The 20973-nt window shown below is 32.9% G+C and overlaps 1 protein-coding gene across 2 annotated transcripts; it reads left to right on the top strand.

Moving 5' to 3' along the window:
* Nucleotides 1-639: 639 nt before the first annotated feature.
* Nucleotides 640-11399, top strand: CYP7A1 (cytochrome P450 family 7 subfamily A member 1). 2 transcript variants are annotated; one of them, XM_074285395.1, is made up of 6 exons: nt 640-791; nt 2751-2991; nt 5296-5882; nt 7655-7785; nt 8844-9019; nt 9644-11399. In XM_074285395.1, the coding sequence occupies exons 1-6, from the start codon at nt 706-708 to the stop codon at nt 9941-9943; spliced, it is 1521 nt and encodes a 506-aa protein (XP_074141496.1). In that variant the 5' UTR covers nt 640-705; the 3' UTR covers nt 9944-11399. The 2 variants fall into 2 exon arrangements, with proteins under 2 accessions (XP_074141496.1, XP_074141503.1); XM_074285402.1 differs by having other exon boundaries at nt 646-798; nt 2759-2991.
* Nucleotides 11400-20973: the final 9574 nt, after the last annotated feature.

Raw genomic sequence — 20973 nt, 5'->3', positions numbered from 1 at the left:
TTCGTTTTGTACAGCAAAACAACTGTTTGGACATGTATACATATATTGTATTTAATTTATACTTTAACATATTGAACATATATTGGTCAACCTGCCATCTGGGGGAAGGAGTGGAGGGAAGAGGAGGGGAAAAATTGGAACAAAAGGTTTTGCAATTGTCAATGATGTAAAATTACCCATGCATATATCTTGTAAATAAAAAGCTATAATAAAAAAAATCAAAGGATTGAGTTCATTAGGCTGCCAAATAATTTATTTCATTCTTCACTCCAAGTGTTATATTCTACATCTCTACTGAATATAATTCAATCTAAAAAGTATTATTCACATTTATTTGTATTTATTAGGTTAAATCTGTACTGTTAATTACAGTGGCTAAACTTAGGTGATAGGTCAACATATTTCAGAGAGACCTTCAATTTATCAAGTATTGCAGCTCTTTGTTTGTTTTGGAACCTTTCCTTATACCTATGGACTTAGTTCAAGGCCACTCTAGTAGTAACTGTCCAGCAGATACAACTTTTTTTTTTTTTGATCCAGATAGAACAAGTAGTAAATTGTTTGCTTTGGCCATTTAAGTTCAGGTTAATGAATCTATGTTCTCCTGTATATAAAAAACTTATGCTGAGGTCTTTGTCCAACATTTTCTTATTCATTTGAATTCAGGTTCTTCAGCTTCTCAGAAGTTCTCTGTAGGATTCCAAAATGTTGACAATATCAATATCTTTGATCTGGGGCATTGTTGTAGCAATTTGCTGTTGCTTATGGCTTATTATTGGAATAAGGAGAAGGTAAGTAGTGTTTTACTTTTATGTTCCATTTAAGTTTATTTCATTTGAGACTTGTTTATACTTGAGATCATATCATGTTTACTTTTTTGCTTAGACACCAGTGTTTTCTAGCTTTTGTTCATTTTTAAAGTCCTTTTTACTAGCTTCTAAAGAGTCATAGGTTTTCTCTGGGCAGTCTTCACAGTCTTTGGAGTGATCTCAATAAGGTGAGAATTCCATTTTAATTATAGATATGTTCAGTGGAGGTGATGGAAAAAGAAAATATATCAATAAAAATGAAAAACAACTCATGTACACATGCATAGATCATAAGAATATATAAAATTAGCATGAGATAGTGAATAAAGTTTGGCCAAAAATAGAGGCAAGAAGATCTAAATTCAAATCCTGCCTCTAGCACATACGACCTATATGCTGTGGGGAAAAGTTATTTTTCCCCTTGGATCCCAGGCAGTTCTCTAGGATACAAATTATAGATTATTTGCTGATCTGAATTGATTAAGGGGTTTTCCATAAATAGTAGCAATTCTCTACACTGAAAAAAAAACATGGGTCTGTGTTCTGGATCATAAATCTACATGTACAGTCATATTTACATATTTACCTAGAATATATTAAATGCATTGGGTAGAGCTTTATAGAATGTTACTTTTTTATTCCAAAATTTCTTTTGGTAATAAGAAGAAACCAGAAATATGTTAGCAATTTGTTTGGGATATAGTGCAAATGATAGAAAATCAGTCTTGAAGAATCACAGGGAAGGTTTTCTTCCTCTGTGATCATAACTTGTGAGTAACAAGAATTTAATAAATGATTATTATGTCCCAGGGACTGTACTAGGTGACAGAGATACAAATACTATCAATTAAACAAGCACTAATCACAAAGATCTTGTATTCCAATAATGGAGATAATAAGGACATAAAGAAGCTGATGGAGAATAAATAGAAAATAAGTACAAAATAGCTCAGTATAAGTTAGTTTGGGATGGAAAGTACCAGCATTTAAGGGGATCAAGAAAGATTACTTTAGAATGTAGTGGTTGAATTGGTGACTGGAAGAAGAGAGGGATTTTATGAGATTAGAGTTCCTTTATGAGGGGAGAATTCATTCCAGACTCAGAACAACCAATGCAAAGTTTTTCTATTTCTATATAGATCTAGTGATATATACTGAGACTTGACAGATTTGTACAAGGTCATGGAAGCTTTAAAAATTGAATAGAGGAGTTTATATTTGATTCTAGAGGTAATAGGAAGAAGCAGGCATGTTACATAATTGGATCTATATTTAAGGAAAATCATTTTTCCAGTAGTGTATAAAGTGGACATAAGTGAGAAGAGACTTGAGGTAGAATAACCTATTAGAAATCTAATATAATAATCTAGGTAAGAAATAACGAGAGCTTGAAATAAAGAGGTAGCTTTATAAGTTGAGAGAAGGAATAAGTTACAAGATGTGGAGGAAATTACAGCAAGATTTGGATGTGTGGGAAAGCCAATGAGTAGAAGATTTTGTTAAGGTTACAAATCTGAAAAACTGGAAGAATGTTGGTACCTTTGACAGAAATAGGTAAGTCTGGAAGAAAGCTAGATTGGGGGGAAATGATAATGAGTTCAATTTTACAAATGTTGAGTTTTGAGGCAATTCTAGAACATCAAGTTCAAAATGTCTAATAGTCAATTCTAAGGCAAGTTAAAGATCAAAAGAGAGGATGGAACTGGATATATAGATCTGGCAGTGGACACGGAGATGTTAATTAAACCCATGAGAGCTAATGAGGTCACTCAAAGAGAAAGCATATATGTTAGGTCAAATACATATTTTGATACAAGAATAGTACCACATTTACATACGAGATCTTCAAGCAGATTTTTGGAAAGCTTATACTGAATTTTATGGTTTGAAAAAATTAATTGGCCATGCTCAACCTCTCTGGTATGTATTTTTCTCTTGCAGGCGTGTAGGAGAACCACCTCTGGATAATGGACTAATTCCATATGTAGGCTGTGCTTTGCAGTTTGGAGTCAATCCACTTGAATTCCTCAGGACAAAAAAAAGGAAATATGGTCATATTTTTACATGCAAACTAATGGGAAAATATGTACATTTTATTACTAATCCTTTTTCATACAATACAGTATTGCGGCATGGAAAATACTTTGACTGGAAAAAAATTAACTACGCTACCTCTGCAAAGGTATCAATTTTTAAAATTTCATTTCAATTTAGCATTGTTCTTCATATACATCCAGTTGACTATGTGACTATGTGACTATTTCTATCCTTTACCACAAGAACCTCTTCTTAGGTTTCATCCTAACATTATGGAGTCTCTGAAATCAGCAAAGTAGAAGCTCTAACATGGTCCATCAAGCTAGAAGTCTTTGAGAAGAGGCCGGGAAATAAACTGGATTCTCCTAATCTGAAGGCCCACCCAACTAAATTTGGAAAGCCTTCTTATAGGCAGGCTTTCTACCAGTGATAATTTAAAAAACTTTTTCTTAGTCACAATGATTTACAAAGATGGAACAGTGGCAGGCTTGTTTCAAATTTTATTTTTGAAATTGACTAGATTTATGAACACAATCAAATCACTTAACTTCTCTCAATCTCAGTTTATTCATCTGTAAAATGGTAGACAGAAAACGCCTGTGGGTAGATACTAGAATTTCATTAGGGAGCTTAAAATTCATTGATGAACAGTTTGCCATCTATTAGATAAAGAGAATGTCCTCATTGATGAAATCCTTTGAATTATTGAACTATCATATATTTAAAATATTGCTAAAATCTCTTAAAGTTCCCTTACTCTACCACTAATTTTTTTAAACTTCCAACTAGGAGTAATTTCAATCCTTAGGAGCAAATAATAAATATCACTGATCACTGTGATACTGATCCTATGGTTTTGCCAATGTGAGTATTCTTTCCATAGATACATACCTCAACCCTTTCAGATCTTTACATGCTGTGTAATTTTTAATTGATGCATCCTCTGACTTCCAAGATTTTGTCATGACAACATTTTGGGGTTATTGAGTTTTTTGTCATGATAATATTGAGATGATGAATTACATGACATCTTCATCGCTATCATTTATAATCCACATTTATGCAGTGCTTAAAGGCTTTGTAAAACATTTTTTTCATTTTATAAGTGAGAAATTTAAAGTTTAGAGGAATTGTGGTTCCACAGTCTCATATTATAACAACAATAATGAGCATTTAATAGCATTTTAAAGTTTGTAAAGCATTTTATAAATATTAACTTATTTTATATTCACCATAGTCCTGGGAAGTAGGTGCTATTTTTAACACCCAAATTTAACAAATAACTCTGAGGCAGAGACTGATAAAGTGACTTACCAGGGGTTGCACAGTTAGTAAACGTGTGATATCAGATTTGAATATAGTTCTTAATGACTCCAGAACTAGGGCTCAATCCACTGCCTCACCTGGCTTCCTTAGAGTCTAAATTCTAACCCAGGCCTTTTAGCTACTGGTCCAACACCCTTTCCACAACATCAAGTTGCTTATAAATAATAAGTCAGGCCTTACAGAAAGTTGAAGGCAAATTGCTTTACACGAAAAAGGGTGTAATCTTTTTTATTTTACTTCTATGATGCCTGATTGCTAATTAAAAATAATAACAGCAACAGTAACATAAAGCCTTAAATGTAAGTTTATTGGGTTAGGTGTTGTAAGAGATATAAAGAAGCAATCTTGACTTCAAGGAGCTTAAAATGTAGTTGAGGACAAAAGACATATGCAAGACACATAAAAGATAACTAACAATAGAAGACAGTGTATCCCAAGTTCCAAATGTTTTTAAGCTTTATTTAGAGGAAACAAAGCTGCAAATAAATTCAACAAGAATCTAAAAACATTGTCTAATATTGCAGGCACTGTCCTTAGTGCTGAGGACTCAACCCTCTTATATTCTGCCATGAGAAATTCAAATAAGGAAAGGCAAAATATAACACAGCAAATTCAAAGTAATTTGGCAAGATGAAGACAGAAACTAAGAATAGTTAGTAATGAGGAATAGGCATAGCAATGGTATCCAAGGGAATAAAAAATCATGGATGACAAGGATATCAGAATAAAGTATGACTAAGAATCAGTAGGAAGAGCAGTTTAGCTGTAGTAGAGAATATGTTGCACAAAGTATGAGAAATAAAATTGTAAAGGTAATGCCTTTTGAACAGTATAAATTCTGAGCAAAATTATAATTTACTAATTCTATAACCTATATAAAACATATGACCTTGCATGTTCAGGAAATAATTTACTTACATAAAAGAATCACTTTGACTATAGAATATTTGGGGTTCTTAATTTAAAGACTCCCCATCTTTACAATATTTGTAACCTCTGAAACTTTATGCTTTTCATGCTTTGTGTGCAAATATCCTTGGCTATCATTTCTACTTTTAACTTATTTATTCACTGGTATTATGTTAGGCTTTCATTTTCTCACACATATTTTGTTTGATGACAGGCATTTGGGCACAGAAGCATCGATCCCAGTGATGGAAATACTACTGAAAATGTACATGAGACTTTAATTAAAACCTTGCAGGGGGATGCCTTGAATACCCTTACTGAAGCCATGATGGAAAATCTCCAATATGTCATGAGGCCATCAGTTCTTTCCAAAACAAATTCTGACAGCTGGGTAACAGAGGGCATGTGTTCCTTCTGCTACAGAGTAATGTTTGAGGCTGGTTATTTGACTCTCTTTGGCAAAGATCTTACAAGGCAAGAAGTACAGAGAACATTCATCCTAAACAGCCTTAATAACTTCAAGCAATTTGACAAGATATTCCCAGCCTTGGTGGCAGGGCTTCCAATCCATGTGTTTAAGAATGCTCATAATGCAAGGGAGAAATTGGCTGAAACCCTGAGGCATGAAAATCTACAGAAGAGAGATAATATCTCAGAACTGATTACTACCCGCATGTTCCTAAATGACACCTTGTCAACCTTTGATGACATGGAGAAGGCAAAAACTCACTTGGCCTTACTTTGGGCAGCTCAAGCTAATACACTCCCTGCCACTTTCTGGTGCCTATTTCACACAATAAGGTAAAATAACATCATTGATGCAGAAAGAAGGAAATTGACCTTTTCAACTATTAGCATTATACTTAGAATTCTTGTCATAACATCAATCAGGGACTGAAAGCCATAAGCTAAATAAGAGTGCCTGCATTTAAGTCCATGATGCATTTTATAGCATTTACTTTTTAAAACCTTATGTTCATCTTTTTTAGCTTGGAGGGACTGGGCTAGATGCTCTTGAAATCTTAAAGGAAGGGATATTTCAGACAGGTACTGGGGTCATGTTTCATTTTTATAGGTTTTCACTTCCCCCCCTCAAATATCCATTGTGCTCTTATCATTCATTCTGTTAATTATATAACTCTTGATTCATTATCATCTTTTAGTCAATCTTGTAGAATTTAAACAATCTTTTCCATATATATACATTATCCTCTTACATTTTTGTTATATGTTATTCCTTTATGTTTATGTATTATGTATGTTGACATATATGATATAGTCATCATATATAATATGTGCTTGCTTACTACCCAAGGAAATTGGCAGAGTTCTTAAATTCTATGAAAATACTCTGTGTCCAAATATCAGAAAGAAGAACTGACTCTTCAGTAAAGTAAAATCATGAAATGAATATTGTATAATTAACACAAGTAACAACTTACATTGATATGGCACCTTGAAATTCACAAAGTGCTTTTCTGATTACATATTTTACATTGATTGTCTTCTTTTTTAGGAGAAAGAAAACTGGCTCCAAGAAATTAAATGATGTGCCCTAGGGTCTCAGCTACATTATGCTTTCTCCTGACACCAAATCCACTGCTCTTGACCATGCTGCAGTTCCTTACAATTGCATAGGCAACATATAATACTCTTCAGCCAAATATATCTTGTCAACTAACTTCTATTTTATAACACACACCCTTAACATGGAACTCATGCATAAAATGAAGCTATGTGAGAAATGTTGTGTGTTAGTTATCCTTTGGCAATTCAGAGTGCTGTTGCATAATAATTTTGTAACAGCAGAAAATTTCTTATTCTGGATGAAACCATAGAATCATAGACTTTGAGAGGCAATGAGGCATGGTGGATTGAGTTCTGGATATGGAGTCCCAAGACTTTTATTTAATACTCTTTTTGGCACTTCATGGGCAAGTCATTAATGTCCCTAATCTTCTGTTTTCTCATCTTTAAAATGACAACAATAACAGCAACAATAGCTATAATACCTAGCTCAGAGTTGTTGTGAGGATTAATTGATATAATATTTATAAAGTGCTTTAAAAAGTCTAAAGCACTAAATTGATATCTGCTATTTTTATTCCTATAAATTTCTAGGAGGGGAAAATAACCTTAAAGATTTTAAGATCTAGCCCAGTCTCTTCATGCTAAAAAAAAAGATGGAAATAGGGTTTTAAAAGTGAATACTGTTTTCTATTTGAAACTTCTGCAGAATAATATAGGACATATAGAATGACATTCTTATAGGGTTTTTTAAAATCTTAAGTAAGACCTTTTCATAAGCTACTTAGCTTCTCCTACCCCTTATGAGAAACAAAACATTTCAATGACGATACTATATTACTATATTACAAAATTACTTCTAGTCAATGACAACTAAATTGGAATATCATGTATTTTCCCAGGATTCGCTTAGTTTTGACCAAATATTTTAAAGAAGACAAAAAAAAAAAACAACCCAATTTAAATCAACATTTCAATATACATTTCATTTTGACATAATGAAAACTAACATTCTATCATCTTTTCTTTCTTTTGTTTTTTAATAGGAGTCCAGAAGCAATGAAGGCAGCTACTGAAGAAGTCAGAAAAACTTTAGAAAATTCTGGCCAAAAAATTAGTTTTGAAGGCAAACCTATAAGCCTGAGCCAAATGCAACTAAATGATATGCCAGTACTAGGTATGCTGACCATTTGCATTGCCAGAACATTTTCCCAATATTTTACTTTCTATCTTATTCAGCTCAATGAACTGGACAATGATAAGAAAAATTCTTTAAAAGACAAGACCTTTGACTTTCAACCAAAAGCAATCAAAAGGCAACCAACAGATAAAAATGAGAGCAAAGGATTATCTGCCAAGGCTTACTTTTTCTGCTTAATATAGAATAACCTTTAGTTTTTTATTACCTATTTCTTTTTTACTTTTATTGCTTTTTTTAGGCAGGAAGAATTCCTATATGACTCCAAATATTCATTTGTAAAGCCTGTAACAAATTAATTTTCCAAGCTTTAGGTTAAGCACATGCCAAAATATCCATCTGTATAAAAATGGAAAAATTCAGTTTTTTTTTGTTTATCCAGGGCCAAACAACTGGATATTTATAAATACTCACAAATAATTGGCTGAAATTTAATTTTTTATCCAGATGTTTGATATAATGCACATATAATCATGTATTATCATTCCATATATTATTAAGTCCAAATTCTTATTGACTGGAATTTTGTCTTTAAAGATCCAAAGATCACACTGAACCTTGACTTTCAGATTCAAAAATTCATCCAAATGATGTTGTACAATAATCACTAACAACAGAGCAATGATAAAGAGGAGTCAGAAAAGTCTGAGGAAAAGCTTATCTTGTCATATTCTGTTTTTAACTTCAATCTTCTATGTTCATTTGCTTTTTATTTTGTCTAAGTTTTGTTATGAATTTGCAGACAGCAGGACCTAAATAAATATTCATAAGATTGTAGAAGTACAGTTGGAAAGGACATTAAAGGATATCTAGTCCAATTCCCTCCTAGATAAATTAACTGAGGCCCAAAGAAGTTAAGTGATTTGTCTAGAGCTGCATAAAGATTGTCAGAGCCAGGATTCAAGCCAACCCAAATAATCTCTTTCCAAAGTCAGAACTATTTACATTGCAAAATGCTTGAATTGAATTGTTGTGTATTATATGAGATGATTATACCTTGTTAAGTTCTTGAAACACTTGGTTTCTTTATTATACAGATAGTATAATCAAGGAGGCTTTACGACTTTCTAGTGCATCTTTGAACATCCGAGCTGCTAAGGAGGATTTCACTTTGCACTTAGAAGAGGGGTCATATAGCATACGGAAGGATGACATAATAGCTCTTTATCCCCAACTGCTGCACTTTGATCCAGAAATCTACCCTGATCCTTTGGTAAGTAATTTTTCCTTAAAGCTACTATCAAAACTGATCACGGAGCAAAAGCAAATTGAGAATATAGCATTGCATAGATGATTCTTTAAGATATTTGATTTGTGTGATGCTAAAAATTTGGATTATGAAAACATCTGAACAATTTTCTCCCTGATTTTTTTTCTGACAGTCAGCTTTCTGCATATAAATAGTTCTGTCATAGATGTAGTACTGGTGATAAGATTGAAACTTCTTTGTTTTCTCCAAAATGGGAAACATCAATCAATTTTTATTCACAATATCCAAGAAACTGTGTTTACTTTAATAGTATCATTTGGTTTTTGGTCATGATTCCAATCTCTTAATTCAATCCAACTCAGAAAGCCAATCTACCAGGAAAAGACAGAATAGGAGAGTGATTTAAAAGGCCTTATTATCTATCTTTTCTCATGTGTATTTGTCCTTGTCATTGGATAAGTTTAGCTCCATTGTAATATTCTTGAGTTAACTAAAATACCATTGTGAAGTAAGAGATAAATATAATTCACAACCTTAAAATTCAGGTCAACAAAGTGTGATTAAAGATAATCTAAAGTTATTTCAAACTAGTTCTTGAGATATTTTTTTTCTCCATTGTAATTGCAGGTTTTCAAATATGACCGTTACCTTGATGAAAATAGAAAACCAAAGACCAACTTCTATTATAATGGCATCAAGCTAAAATATTACTATATGCCCTTTGGATCAGGACTGACATTGTGTCCTGGAAGATTGTTTGCTGTTCATGAAATCAAACAATTTTTGATTCTCATGCTTTCCTATTTTGAAATGAAACTTGTTGATTGTCAAGTTAAATACCCTCCTTTAGACCAGTCTCGTTTAGGTTTGGGCATTTTACCACCAACAAATGATGTTGATTTCAAATACAAACTAAAACACCTATGATTGTTTTACTGCTAGAAGGGAACACTAAGTGATGTTATAAGTCTAGAAAAAGCCATTGCTTCCAGCCGATCTGATGGCAGGCAGAATGAACAATGTTAGACTATAGTACAATAGGAAAACTATAGGATGTGGAGCTGGATCCGTATTTGAGCCTCAACTCTGTTATTTACTACTTGTTTAGCCATCAGCAAGTAAATTATTCACTCTCTAATTCAATTCCCTCATTTGCAAGAGGAGGGAAGGGATATTGCAAAAAGTGATTTCAAAGTTTTCTTCAAGGTTTAAATTTGGGTGACAAGGTGGGCTCAAGTGTTTCAATAATTCTGTTTTTATTTACTAGTACTTGCTAATTTGAGGAATAATTTTAGTTATAGTATAGAATTGTGTTTCTACAGAGAGTAGTTTACAACTATTCTTGTTTAAATTGATGAATCAACTTTCTTTCAACCAAGGCCTATATTTTATTCAAAGGGAGAAGGAGCAAAGAATTAGTATTTTTTCAGGAGGATGGAATTGCAGTTGGTTGAGGAATTTTTTTTCCTAAGGAAACTCCTTTTGTTTTTACAAAATCATTTTTTAAATAAATTTTTTGCAAAAATTTTTACAAAAATCAGCCAACTATTATTTAGAAAAACAAAAAACAAATTTGAAAAGCAATTCACGTTTTAGTGAAACTAGCCATCTGGCACACTGGTTGCTTCTTCAGTTGTGAAAACAGTTTTTACAAAGGTTAAAATCAGATACTAAAACTAAGTGAGAGAATATCTTTCAACTGTCTTTGGATCTTAAAAATTAAGGTAACATAATTTTACAGTTTTAAAAGATTTCAATGTACTGATAACATTGAACTTTGTTGTAACATATTTTTTTTCATTATATATTAATTTATTTTTTCAGGAATACCTAGTAGTGTAAACAGGTATAAGTGATAACATCTCACTTATTCTTATATTTGAACCAATTTTGGCAAGGAGAACTCTTTAGAAAACAAAAGATAATTTTCATTTTTCTCTTCAACGAAAAGCATGTGACTTTCAAATAGTGTTTTTTGAAGGTGAATAAACCAGTCAAAACCTGCCATTTTAAGTGTGTGGTTATAAAAATACCATGAAGATAACAATAATTTATTTTCAAAAACTTAGTTTTTAGATTTCATTTTATCATTTTCTACTGCTAAGTGAAAAGATGTAGTATAAGTAAAAACATGATAATTTATGACTATGGATAATAGTGTTTTAACTATTGTGTATAACCTACATTTGATTTAATATTTTAAGTATCAGCTATTATCTATGATAGTGTTATTCCTATATGTGTATATATATATATGTATAATTTATACTTAGTACATTTCTTGTATATTGTATAGAAAATATTAAGTGACAAAAGTGTATTTTTCTGAAATGACATTCATTTTAACTTGTATGAGTTCATTAAAACTCTTTAAAAATAAAAACTACTTCAGGAGTGCTTTTTAAAAACATTTTTTATATTTTGTATATTAAATTATGTATATTTATATTGATTTTAATATTTAAATAAATAGCTTTAGATCTGCAAAAACAATGACTGCCTTCACAAAAGACATCACAAGATAAAAAGCAAAATAAGTTGACTAATAATAATAAATATTTATATAATGCTTTCTATATGCCAAGCAATGTGCTAAATATATCATAATTTTATCTCATTTGATTCTTTCACTGTTACTATTATCCTCATTTCATAAATGAGGAAATGGACAAGCAGAGGTTAAATGACTTGGGTAGGGTCACACAGTTTATAATTGTGAACCTGAATTTGAACTTAAATTTCCCTAATCTAGCACCCTGTCCATTGTGTCACCTAGCTCTTCCTATCTATATCCTATGAAGGCAATGCAGTAAAAAAAATTTAATGCCTCTACATGATGCACAATTTAATAAATATATCATTTCTATTACAAAGCAGTATGTGCTGCATTGGAACCTTGATGAAACAGAGTTTTCAGTCATGAGACTCTCTTTAGAAGAAAGTTCATTTTCATGCAATAATAGACTTGTAGAACTGAAAGTACCTTTGTCAGCCAGATAGATACCCAAAGGATGATTACCCCAAAGTAATGGTCATTCAGGACAAATACAATGTTAGGAACTAGTTCATTAGGATATATTAGAATCCATTTCATTTCTCGTTAAATCCCATAGCTGAGAAAGTCTTCCTCATGTTGAGTAAAAATATGCTTGTCTTTTCTTTCAACCTGTTTACCCTAATTTTTCTGCACTAAAGCAGAATATTTCTAATCCATGTTTTATGTGACAGTTTTTTTTTAAAACAATTGATTTTTTAAAAACAATAGTCTCCCTCTATTTTATAGGCTAAATGGTATTAAATGTTTCAAGTGATCATTGTATGACATGGTTTCCAGTATTACTCATTATTCTGTCTGTTGAACATGCCTGAGTTTTTCAACATGTGGTACCCCACAATGTGCCCCCCAGAATAATAATGATAAGACTAATATTTATGTGATACTTGAAGGTTTTCAAACAACAAAAACCAACAAACCTCTTAAAATGCCCAGAATAAAAGTAAAGCTAATTTTACATAACACTAAAAGGTTTGCAAAGAATATATTATATTATTCAATACTTCTACCAACTCTGTGAGGTAGCCATTAATACTCCAAGTGGGGTCCACTCAGGAAAAAGGGATGGTTCTAATTTCTTGAAGATAAAGTATAAACAACCATAAATAATCTAAGACTTGAATGTCAATCAAAGAAAACTTTTCACCAAAATGGCTGCCTAAATGGATACTTTTGCACATGTACTTCAATAAAACCCTAAAGTTCACACAAGATCAAATAATGATCAAGAAATCCAATAAAGAAAAAGTTAAGCCAAATGCCAGAGGGCAATAGGAAAAAACGTGGTTAACAAAGCCAGGACTAGTACAGGGTAGCTTCATTATGGCCAGAGACATGTGTAGCCTACTAGTCTATGTGACCAAGATTGAAGAGCCTCTTGAGAAAACTCTAAGGTGGTTAGAAAGTCTCAGGTTGGGAACCTTGAAAGAGTTAAAGTTAAGGAACAGGAGGGAGCAGCAGCTCTCAGACTGAGGCACAAGTTTTTCAATGTCCCTAATACAAATCTGAAATTCCAGAAAATGGCCTTAAAGGTCAAACCCTTTGAATCTCAAAGATCTAGTATTATACAATCAGGACATAGAAGCTAGCAAAGAAACTCAGAAGACCCAAGCCAGGTCAATCACACTAGTGGTTGGCCTAAAAATATAACTAGAGAAGAACCTGTCCTTGGCACAAAGCTCTAAATTAGAAATTAAAGTTGGAAAGAAAATATTGACTTGTTAGTATAAAAAACTATTGCAGGCCTAGAGATATCTAAAAATTAGTAGAGAGTAATTCTCTGACACCAGCAAAAACTAATTCATCAGGGGAAAAAAGGGATATCCATTTGAATGGTCACCAGATTAGAATCCTAAATCCTAAATAAGGGCAATGCCAAAGAATCTTCCAACTATAGAACAATTGTGCTCATTTCACATGACAAGTTTATGCCTAAAATTTTGAAAGCTAGGCTTCAGCAATATTGAATACCAGCAGTCCTCTTTCAAAGAGGCAGAGGAACTAGAGACCAAATTGCCAATATTCACTGGATTATGAAGAAAACTAGGGAGTTTTAGAAATAAATTTTCTTCTGCTTAATTGACAATATTAAATCTTTGCCTGTGTGAAGCACAACAAATTGAAGTGAGTCCTAAAAAATGGGAGTACCAGATCATCTTATTTATATCCTGATGAAATTATATGTGTGTCAAGAAGCAACAGTTAGAATCTCAAATGGAACAATTGATTGGTTCACAACTGGGAAAGGAATATGATAGGTTATTTTTTGTGAACTTAGGTAGAATTGTCATTTTTATTATGTTGGCTCAGCCTACTCAAGGGCAATCAATGTTATTTCATTTGTTTAAGTTTGTCTTGATTTGTATTAAAAGTATTTTATAATTGTCTTCATATACTTACTGTGTACATCTTGGTAGTAGATTTCCATGTGGTTTATATTATCTGCAGTTATTTTAAAAGAAATTTATCTTTCTATTTTAAGTTCTGTTTTATTGATAATATGTAGAAATGCTGATGATTTATATGAGTGTATTTTATATACTACAACTTTATTTTCAATTATTTGATTTTTTTTAGTTGATTCTCTTGAGTTCGTTAATTATGTCATATTTCAGAACAGCAATTTCCTCATTTCCAATGATTATTTCTTCAAGTTCTCCTTGTCTTTTTTTGCTATAGCTATCATTTCTAGTACATTGGTGAATAATAATGATAATAATGGACATCCTTGTTTTACCACTCATCTAGTGGGAAGGCTTCTAGTTACAAATAATTGCTTTGGTTTTTAATAGAAACTACTTATTTGGAGAAAAGCTCATTTTATTCCTATGCATTTTAATATTTTTAGTAGGAAGGAATAATGTGTTTTATCAAAAGCTTTTTCTGTATCTATTGATATAATTATGTGACTTGTTATGGGCATGGTCTCATATTTAATTAGTTCCATATTCTTGTCATAAGTTTTACCTGTTCATATTATGTGATAGCTATGATACAATCATGTAGTCTCTTTGCTAGTATTTTATTTAAAATTTTTTGTGTTAATATTCATTAGAGAATTGAGCTATAGTTTTCTTTCTGTTTTTGCTCTCTGTGATTTTGGTATCAAGTTTTCCCTCAAATATTTAGATTGCCAGGATATCTCCCTTTTGCCTTCTATTGTTCATCCTAAATATCCCAGTTCTTTCAACCATTGTATTATATACACAATAAGAAAAAAGATTCAAATCAGGAAGGGACCTTAGAAATAATCTAGTCCAACACTCCATTTTAAAGCGAAGGAATTTGAGGCTTAGAGACATGAAATATCTAATAATAAGAAGGGGGAGCCAGTTCTTCGACTCTAAATTCCCCATTCTAATTTCCCCTTGTCTAATGATTAGGTTTTGTGGATTTCTCTAACTATCCTTGTCAATATTTTTTTGGATATATTCTACCTTGTCAATGCTTCTCCTGAATGTAATACCCAAACCTGGACCCAATATTCCAGATATTCTCCTAGCTGGTAATTATACAGTTAGACTAATTCTGAACTCATACCAGACACTATAACAAGTAATCAACAAAACATTTCATCCACTTCTTTTGACTGCCAAAATCACACTATTGGCTCATAGTTTCTAAGGAAAAATAATAAGTTTGATTTAAGAGAGGATGAGTCTGAGATGCTTCTAGGACATCCAGAAATATAGATGCATGGACAAATCTGGACCTCAGGTCAGCAATTTCCTTACCCATTTTAGTCCGGTCTATAGGATAGCAAAGGGAGAGAACCAAAATGATTTAATATTTGTGGATTCCTGTAAAAATCAGTATACTCTACATGTCCCCATCCTCTCCATCTCTTGATCATTTTGGTCTCCCCAATTCTAAAATATTGGGAAACAACTACATATGGAAACCAAAGTACATGACTAACTTGTTCAGCACCAAATTGCATGATGAAGCGGGGTTTATTATTTGCTAAAACCTACCAGAAGGTGGACAGGTTCACAGACTGTACCTGGCAAGGTAAATTGTTGACTATCTGAAAGAAAGATAAAGCTATTTTGATTAGGTCAATATTGTTACAAGGTTCTATGTTGTACTAGAAAGAGACAATGTAACAAGGGGATGGGACTTTGTAAGGTCAGAATTTTCTCTTAGTATTGTTTTTCTGTCACAGATGCACTGAGCGGCTTTGGGTTAACCATTTAAATTTTCTTTTACCACTAGTTTGGATATTTTTTACCTAGAAAAGGAAATGGACTATCAAGTATTTGCTTTATGGCAAATGGAGCTAACCCAGTCATCTTGTAATTTTATGTTGATTAGAGTAATAACAGCAGTGGCTAATCACCATTGGGAACTTTTCCTAGTAACTATTTCATCTGGGAATAGCCCAGATTATTTCCAAGTATAGTTCCTCATCTCTTCCCTATTTCTTAAAAGAAGCATTAAAGTGAAAATACTACCAGCAACTCCTAAACTCTTTTGATCTTTTTTTGTGATCCTTTTAAAATCTTGCCTCAGAATTTTACTTGGTACTGAAAAGCTGTTTATTGTTGGTGCTTTACACTTATATTGTACAGAATTAATGAAGGTTGAGAGAGATACTGGTCTTCTAGCTTGTGGCTTTGATAGAGAAGACAATTTTTTCTTTAGGTTTCCTTGGGTGAGGTTTTTAGATTCTCTCTCTCTTGGTTAGTTTTCTTGGTTTCAATGGGAAAACTCATTCACCCTGTATATTATCTGATATGTTCTCATGTGATTCTTGCTCTGATTTCTGTTTGAATGCCATCTGTTTGGATGTTTGGATGAATGGATTTATTATTTTGAATGTATATTCATTGTGGAACTAGCATTTGGTTGGAAGGAGGTCAAGCCTTGGATTTGTAACTTGGGATACTTCTACATCAATAAGTAGCGTTCAGGGGCATAGCTTGAACCTAGACTAGCAATATTTAAAGGAGCAGATATAATTCTAGCTCTGTACTCTCTATTTCTCCTCAGAGAACAAAATACCAGTTTTAGGTCCCAACCTCCTGCTTTTCCTCCTGGCAGGAATCAGTCTCCTTTGGAGAAGGGTTGGGGAAGGAGGGAATATTCAAGAGATATCATTCTTGCCTCCCTGTGAGAGCTAACTAGATAGATCCATGTGGGGACACAGGTCTACAAAGGCAGAAGACAGCACTCATTTCTTTAGAAAAATACATTTAATGTCATAGGAAAGAACAACACAGCAGGATGTAGAGGCAGGAGAATTACAGGGGGTGGAGAGTAAGGATATTCTGGACAGAGGGGCCAGTTAATTGCTTCTACCCTTCTTTCTAAAGGGGTTGCATCAGAGATTTATGGGAAACAAATAATGGGAAGTCTGCAGTAAGCTGTGGAGAGCTTGAAAGTGAGGATAGAATGAAGCAATTAGTTGCCAGGTAAGGCTGTGGATGTGGTCATATAGCAGAGCTCTTAGGACCCTTGCCCATGGCCCACTTATAAAGTATGATGCTTTGGGGAAGAGCTTTAGAGAACTTTTGGTCCTTGTGATCCTGAAGCGCCTGGGCAGTTTTTAGTAACATTGCCATTTGTTCTGGTCCATTTGCATCCAGAGGAGAGGTTGAGATAAGTTGGGAATGAGGGTTAGTAAATGCTGCTACCCTAAACACTTTTTGTTTTAAAGCCATGGGCATCAGAGGTCACTAGGGCTCAAATATCTAAGTCTACATTGGGGGATCATAATGAAAAAAAAAAAGGACCCATTAAACATTTTTAATGCATAAAAGAGAACAGAGGGCAATTCAAAAGGAAGCATAGACAAAGTCAGTTTTGAAAAGAATATTTAGATTTTATTATATGCTTTGTATATGTGGTGATATTAAATGAAGACCCACAATTTCATAAACTTTCTGTATTTTGCTATGTATATAGAAATGCCTTTGTTTTGTTTTTGTGGGAGAGTGTGTTAAGCTCAGAATGAAAAAAAATTTGGAGGGAGGAAAATGTCTTTATTGATTTCTCTTATTCTTAAAGCAAATTTATTTCTTGATATAGCTTTCCTACTCCCTTACACAGAGTTATTCATTACAACAAAAATCCAAAAAAAAGTAGTTCAGAACAATTAAACAAATTATCAACTTAGTCTGACAGTATATAAAAGATACCATCCCCATAGCTGTACCTCTGCAAAAAAGGGAGAGAAGTACTTTTTCTTAACTCTCTTTTGGGTCTAAGTTTGTACTTTGTACTTATACTGCATTCAGTTTCAGTTTTGTTGTTCTTTCTCTTTGCTCTGTTGTGTATCTTATTTTCTTGATCATTTTTATTTCACTTTGCATAAAGTTATGTAAGTTTTACCATGCTTCTCTGAATTCTTCATATTAATCATTTCTTGCAGGTACAAAAATATTATATTAATATACTACAATTTGTTTAGTTATTCTCCAAAAGATAGGCAATATTCTCCTTTCCAGTTCTTTGTTAATATCAAAATTAAAACTACTGCTATGAATAATTTGGTACTTATGATATCCCCTTTTTGCTTAATCTTTGACCTCCTCAACTAACTGCAATTCCATCCTCCTGAAAAAAATACTAATTCTTTGCTCCTTCTCCCTTTGAATAAAATATAGGCCTTGGTTGAAAGAAAATTGATTCATCAATTTAAACAAGAATAGTTGTAAACTACTCTCTGTAGAAACACAATTCTATGCCCTAAATGGCAGATATCTTGGTAAGAAGATATGAACATTTGGTTCATTTACTTAGCATAATTCCAAATGAATTTCAGAATGATTGGATATTAGTTCCCTTTTATAATAGATTTGATGTTAAGCTTATCTCCACTTTCATATTTTAATCTACAAAGTTCAATGCATTAGAGACAACTTAATGAAATAATAGAACATCTGAAAATTCTTATCCATTGCAGTTTTATTTTTCTTTTTAAATTTTTAAAATGTTTTTATTATTATTATAGCATTTTATTTATAAGATATATGCTTGGATAATTGTTCAGCATTGACAATTGCAAAACCTTTTGTTCCATTTTTTTCCCCTTCTTTCCCCTACCCCTCTGCCAGATGGCAGGTAGACCAATACACGTTAAATATGTTAAAGTATAAATTAAATACAATATATGTATACATGGCCAAACAGTTATTTTGCTGCACAAAAAAAATCAGACTTTGAAATAGTGTACAATTAACCTGTGAAGGAAATAAAAAACGCAGGCGGACAAAAATAGAGGGATTCGGAATTCTATGTAGTGGTTCACACTCATTTTCCTGAGTTCTTTCTCTAGGGGTAGCTGGTCCAATTCATTACTGTTCAATTAGAACTGATTTGTTTCATCTCATTGTTGGAGAGGGCCACGTCCATCAAAATTGATCATCAGATAATATTGTTGAAGTATATAAACATCAGTTGATGTAAGTCTCTCCAAGCCTCTCTGTATTTCTCCTGTTGGTCATTTCTTACAGAACAATAATATTCCATAACATTCATATACCATAATTTACCCAACCATTCTCCAATTGATGGGCATCCACTCAATTTCCTGTTTCTGGCCACTACAAAGAGGGCTGTCACAAACATTTTTATTGCAGTTTTATTTCAAGATGGTAGATTTGCCTACTAGTCAAGAAAGTACATCTTTTAACAAAAACTGAATTTGGTCAAAGTCAAACAAAGTTCTAAGATATTATGGAATAAATAAATAGGTAAAGGAATAGATTGCAATGTTGAATTGAAAAAGACTATAATTCAGTTAATTTATTATTCATAAGTTCTGATCTATAAATCTGGCCAGAGCAAAGAAATTTGTTGCAAGTGAAAATTGTTTAATAGTTTGAAAGTAGGCCCCACAGTTCTAATAATATCTTTTGTTCTATTTTATTCACACAATCATTGAGAATAAATGCTTGCTGATAATGTCCAGAAATAGCACACCTGCAGTACCTAAAGGTTTAGGATGGCTGAAAGAATTCTTCATAATTACTATGGCCTTCAGAACTTTCAGAATTCATCTGCAAAGCTGATTGATTTAAAGTCACCTTCATATGAAAGAGAAGGACTGATTCTCTGTCTCTGGCCATCACTAGACATAAGAAACTAAGATTATTGTTACAGGATTTAAGAAGAGGGGCATGTGAATATTCTGGCTATAACTTATGAAATAAATAATTATTTCTCTCTTGTATCAATATCTAATTATTGAATCAGAACCAAGGTTTTTCCTTTTTTCTGTTTCCTCATGAAGAAATCAACAAGTCCAAGAAATCTTTCTCAAAGATTTACTCAGACCAAGATCTAATCAGACTGTAAAAGAAATTCTAAGTTTGGGTTAATGGGAGGATTCTCATTGTGTTTACTCAAAACAGGTCTGGAAAAATGATGATTCTTCCTTTTGTCAGACAGGAGACTTATCTCTCTTTGCCCATAGTATCTTTGACTAAAATGTGGGTGATCTAAGTCATATATATCAAAACCTTTGTAATATTCTTTCTCTCATTAATTTTTAACCAATCAGAGTTGATGACCACCCTCAGGACTATCTGCACTTCCAAGGGCATATAAACTGGAAGCTCACTGCCATGAAGGGTTTTTGGTTTAAGAGAGATAGCCAAATGATCATCTTTTTATTAATAACCATGCTAGCATTATGTCTTTTGAACTTTTCTAAATGCAATAGCTATGAATGAGAATGTATTTTTAAAGGCAAGGTGAAAGTGGCTGAAACCTGATGGGTTTTATAATTTTGCCTATTTATTTGGTCTGCCTTCATGAAAATTAGACTCATCTACTTTGTGGAAGTAAGTAATGTCTCTGAAAATAAGACTGTTCTTATGATATCTAATAACAGCCTTCAGCCCTGCATGTACACACACACACACACACACACACACACACACACACACGCACGAACACACACACAAGTATTGGCAAATAAGGGAATAGGAGGCCCTGAAACTCTGCCCTAACAGAACTCTGTTCTGACTATATCTGCCAACACATTCTATCTGGCTACCTAGGAAAAGGGAAGAGTTGTAGTCATACCCCAAATTGTCCCTTTCATTGGCAGTTAGATTATTAAGCTAAAATGTAAGTGGGGATGAGACTCCCAAGGTGACCAAGCAGACCCAAAGGGAAGACTAAGGTTTCTGCAGGTTATCACATTTAGGATGATTTTCAAAGTCTTTCAAAACAGGTAGCATTACAGTAACATTGTGCTTTTGAACCAAATCCAGTGTTTTTTTTAGACTGACATTTCACAAATCTTGACATTGCCACCATTGTAAAGTTAGTCTGCAATGCCTCCACTGTCCCATTCTCATCTCTCCCCCACCTCTTTTTGATATGTTCTCTCTCTCTACTTTGTAGATGACCAGTATTATCCTTACTGTGAGATCTACATTTAGAGAGGCTT

Source organism: Sminthopsis crassicaudata, chromosome 1 (genome assembly GCF_048593235.1).
Source record: "Sminthopsis crassicaudata isolate SCR6 chromosome 1, ASM4859323v1, whole genome shotgun sequence".
NCBI classification, from domain to species: domain Eukaryota; kingdom Metazoa; phylum Chordata; class Mammalia; order Dasyuromorphia; family Dasyuridae; genus Sminthopsis; species Sminthopsis crassicaudata.
Note: the sequence above shows the minus strand (reverse complement) of the source record. Positions and strands in the feature narration are given on the sequence as shown.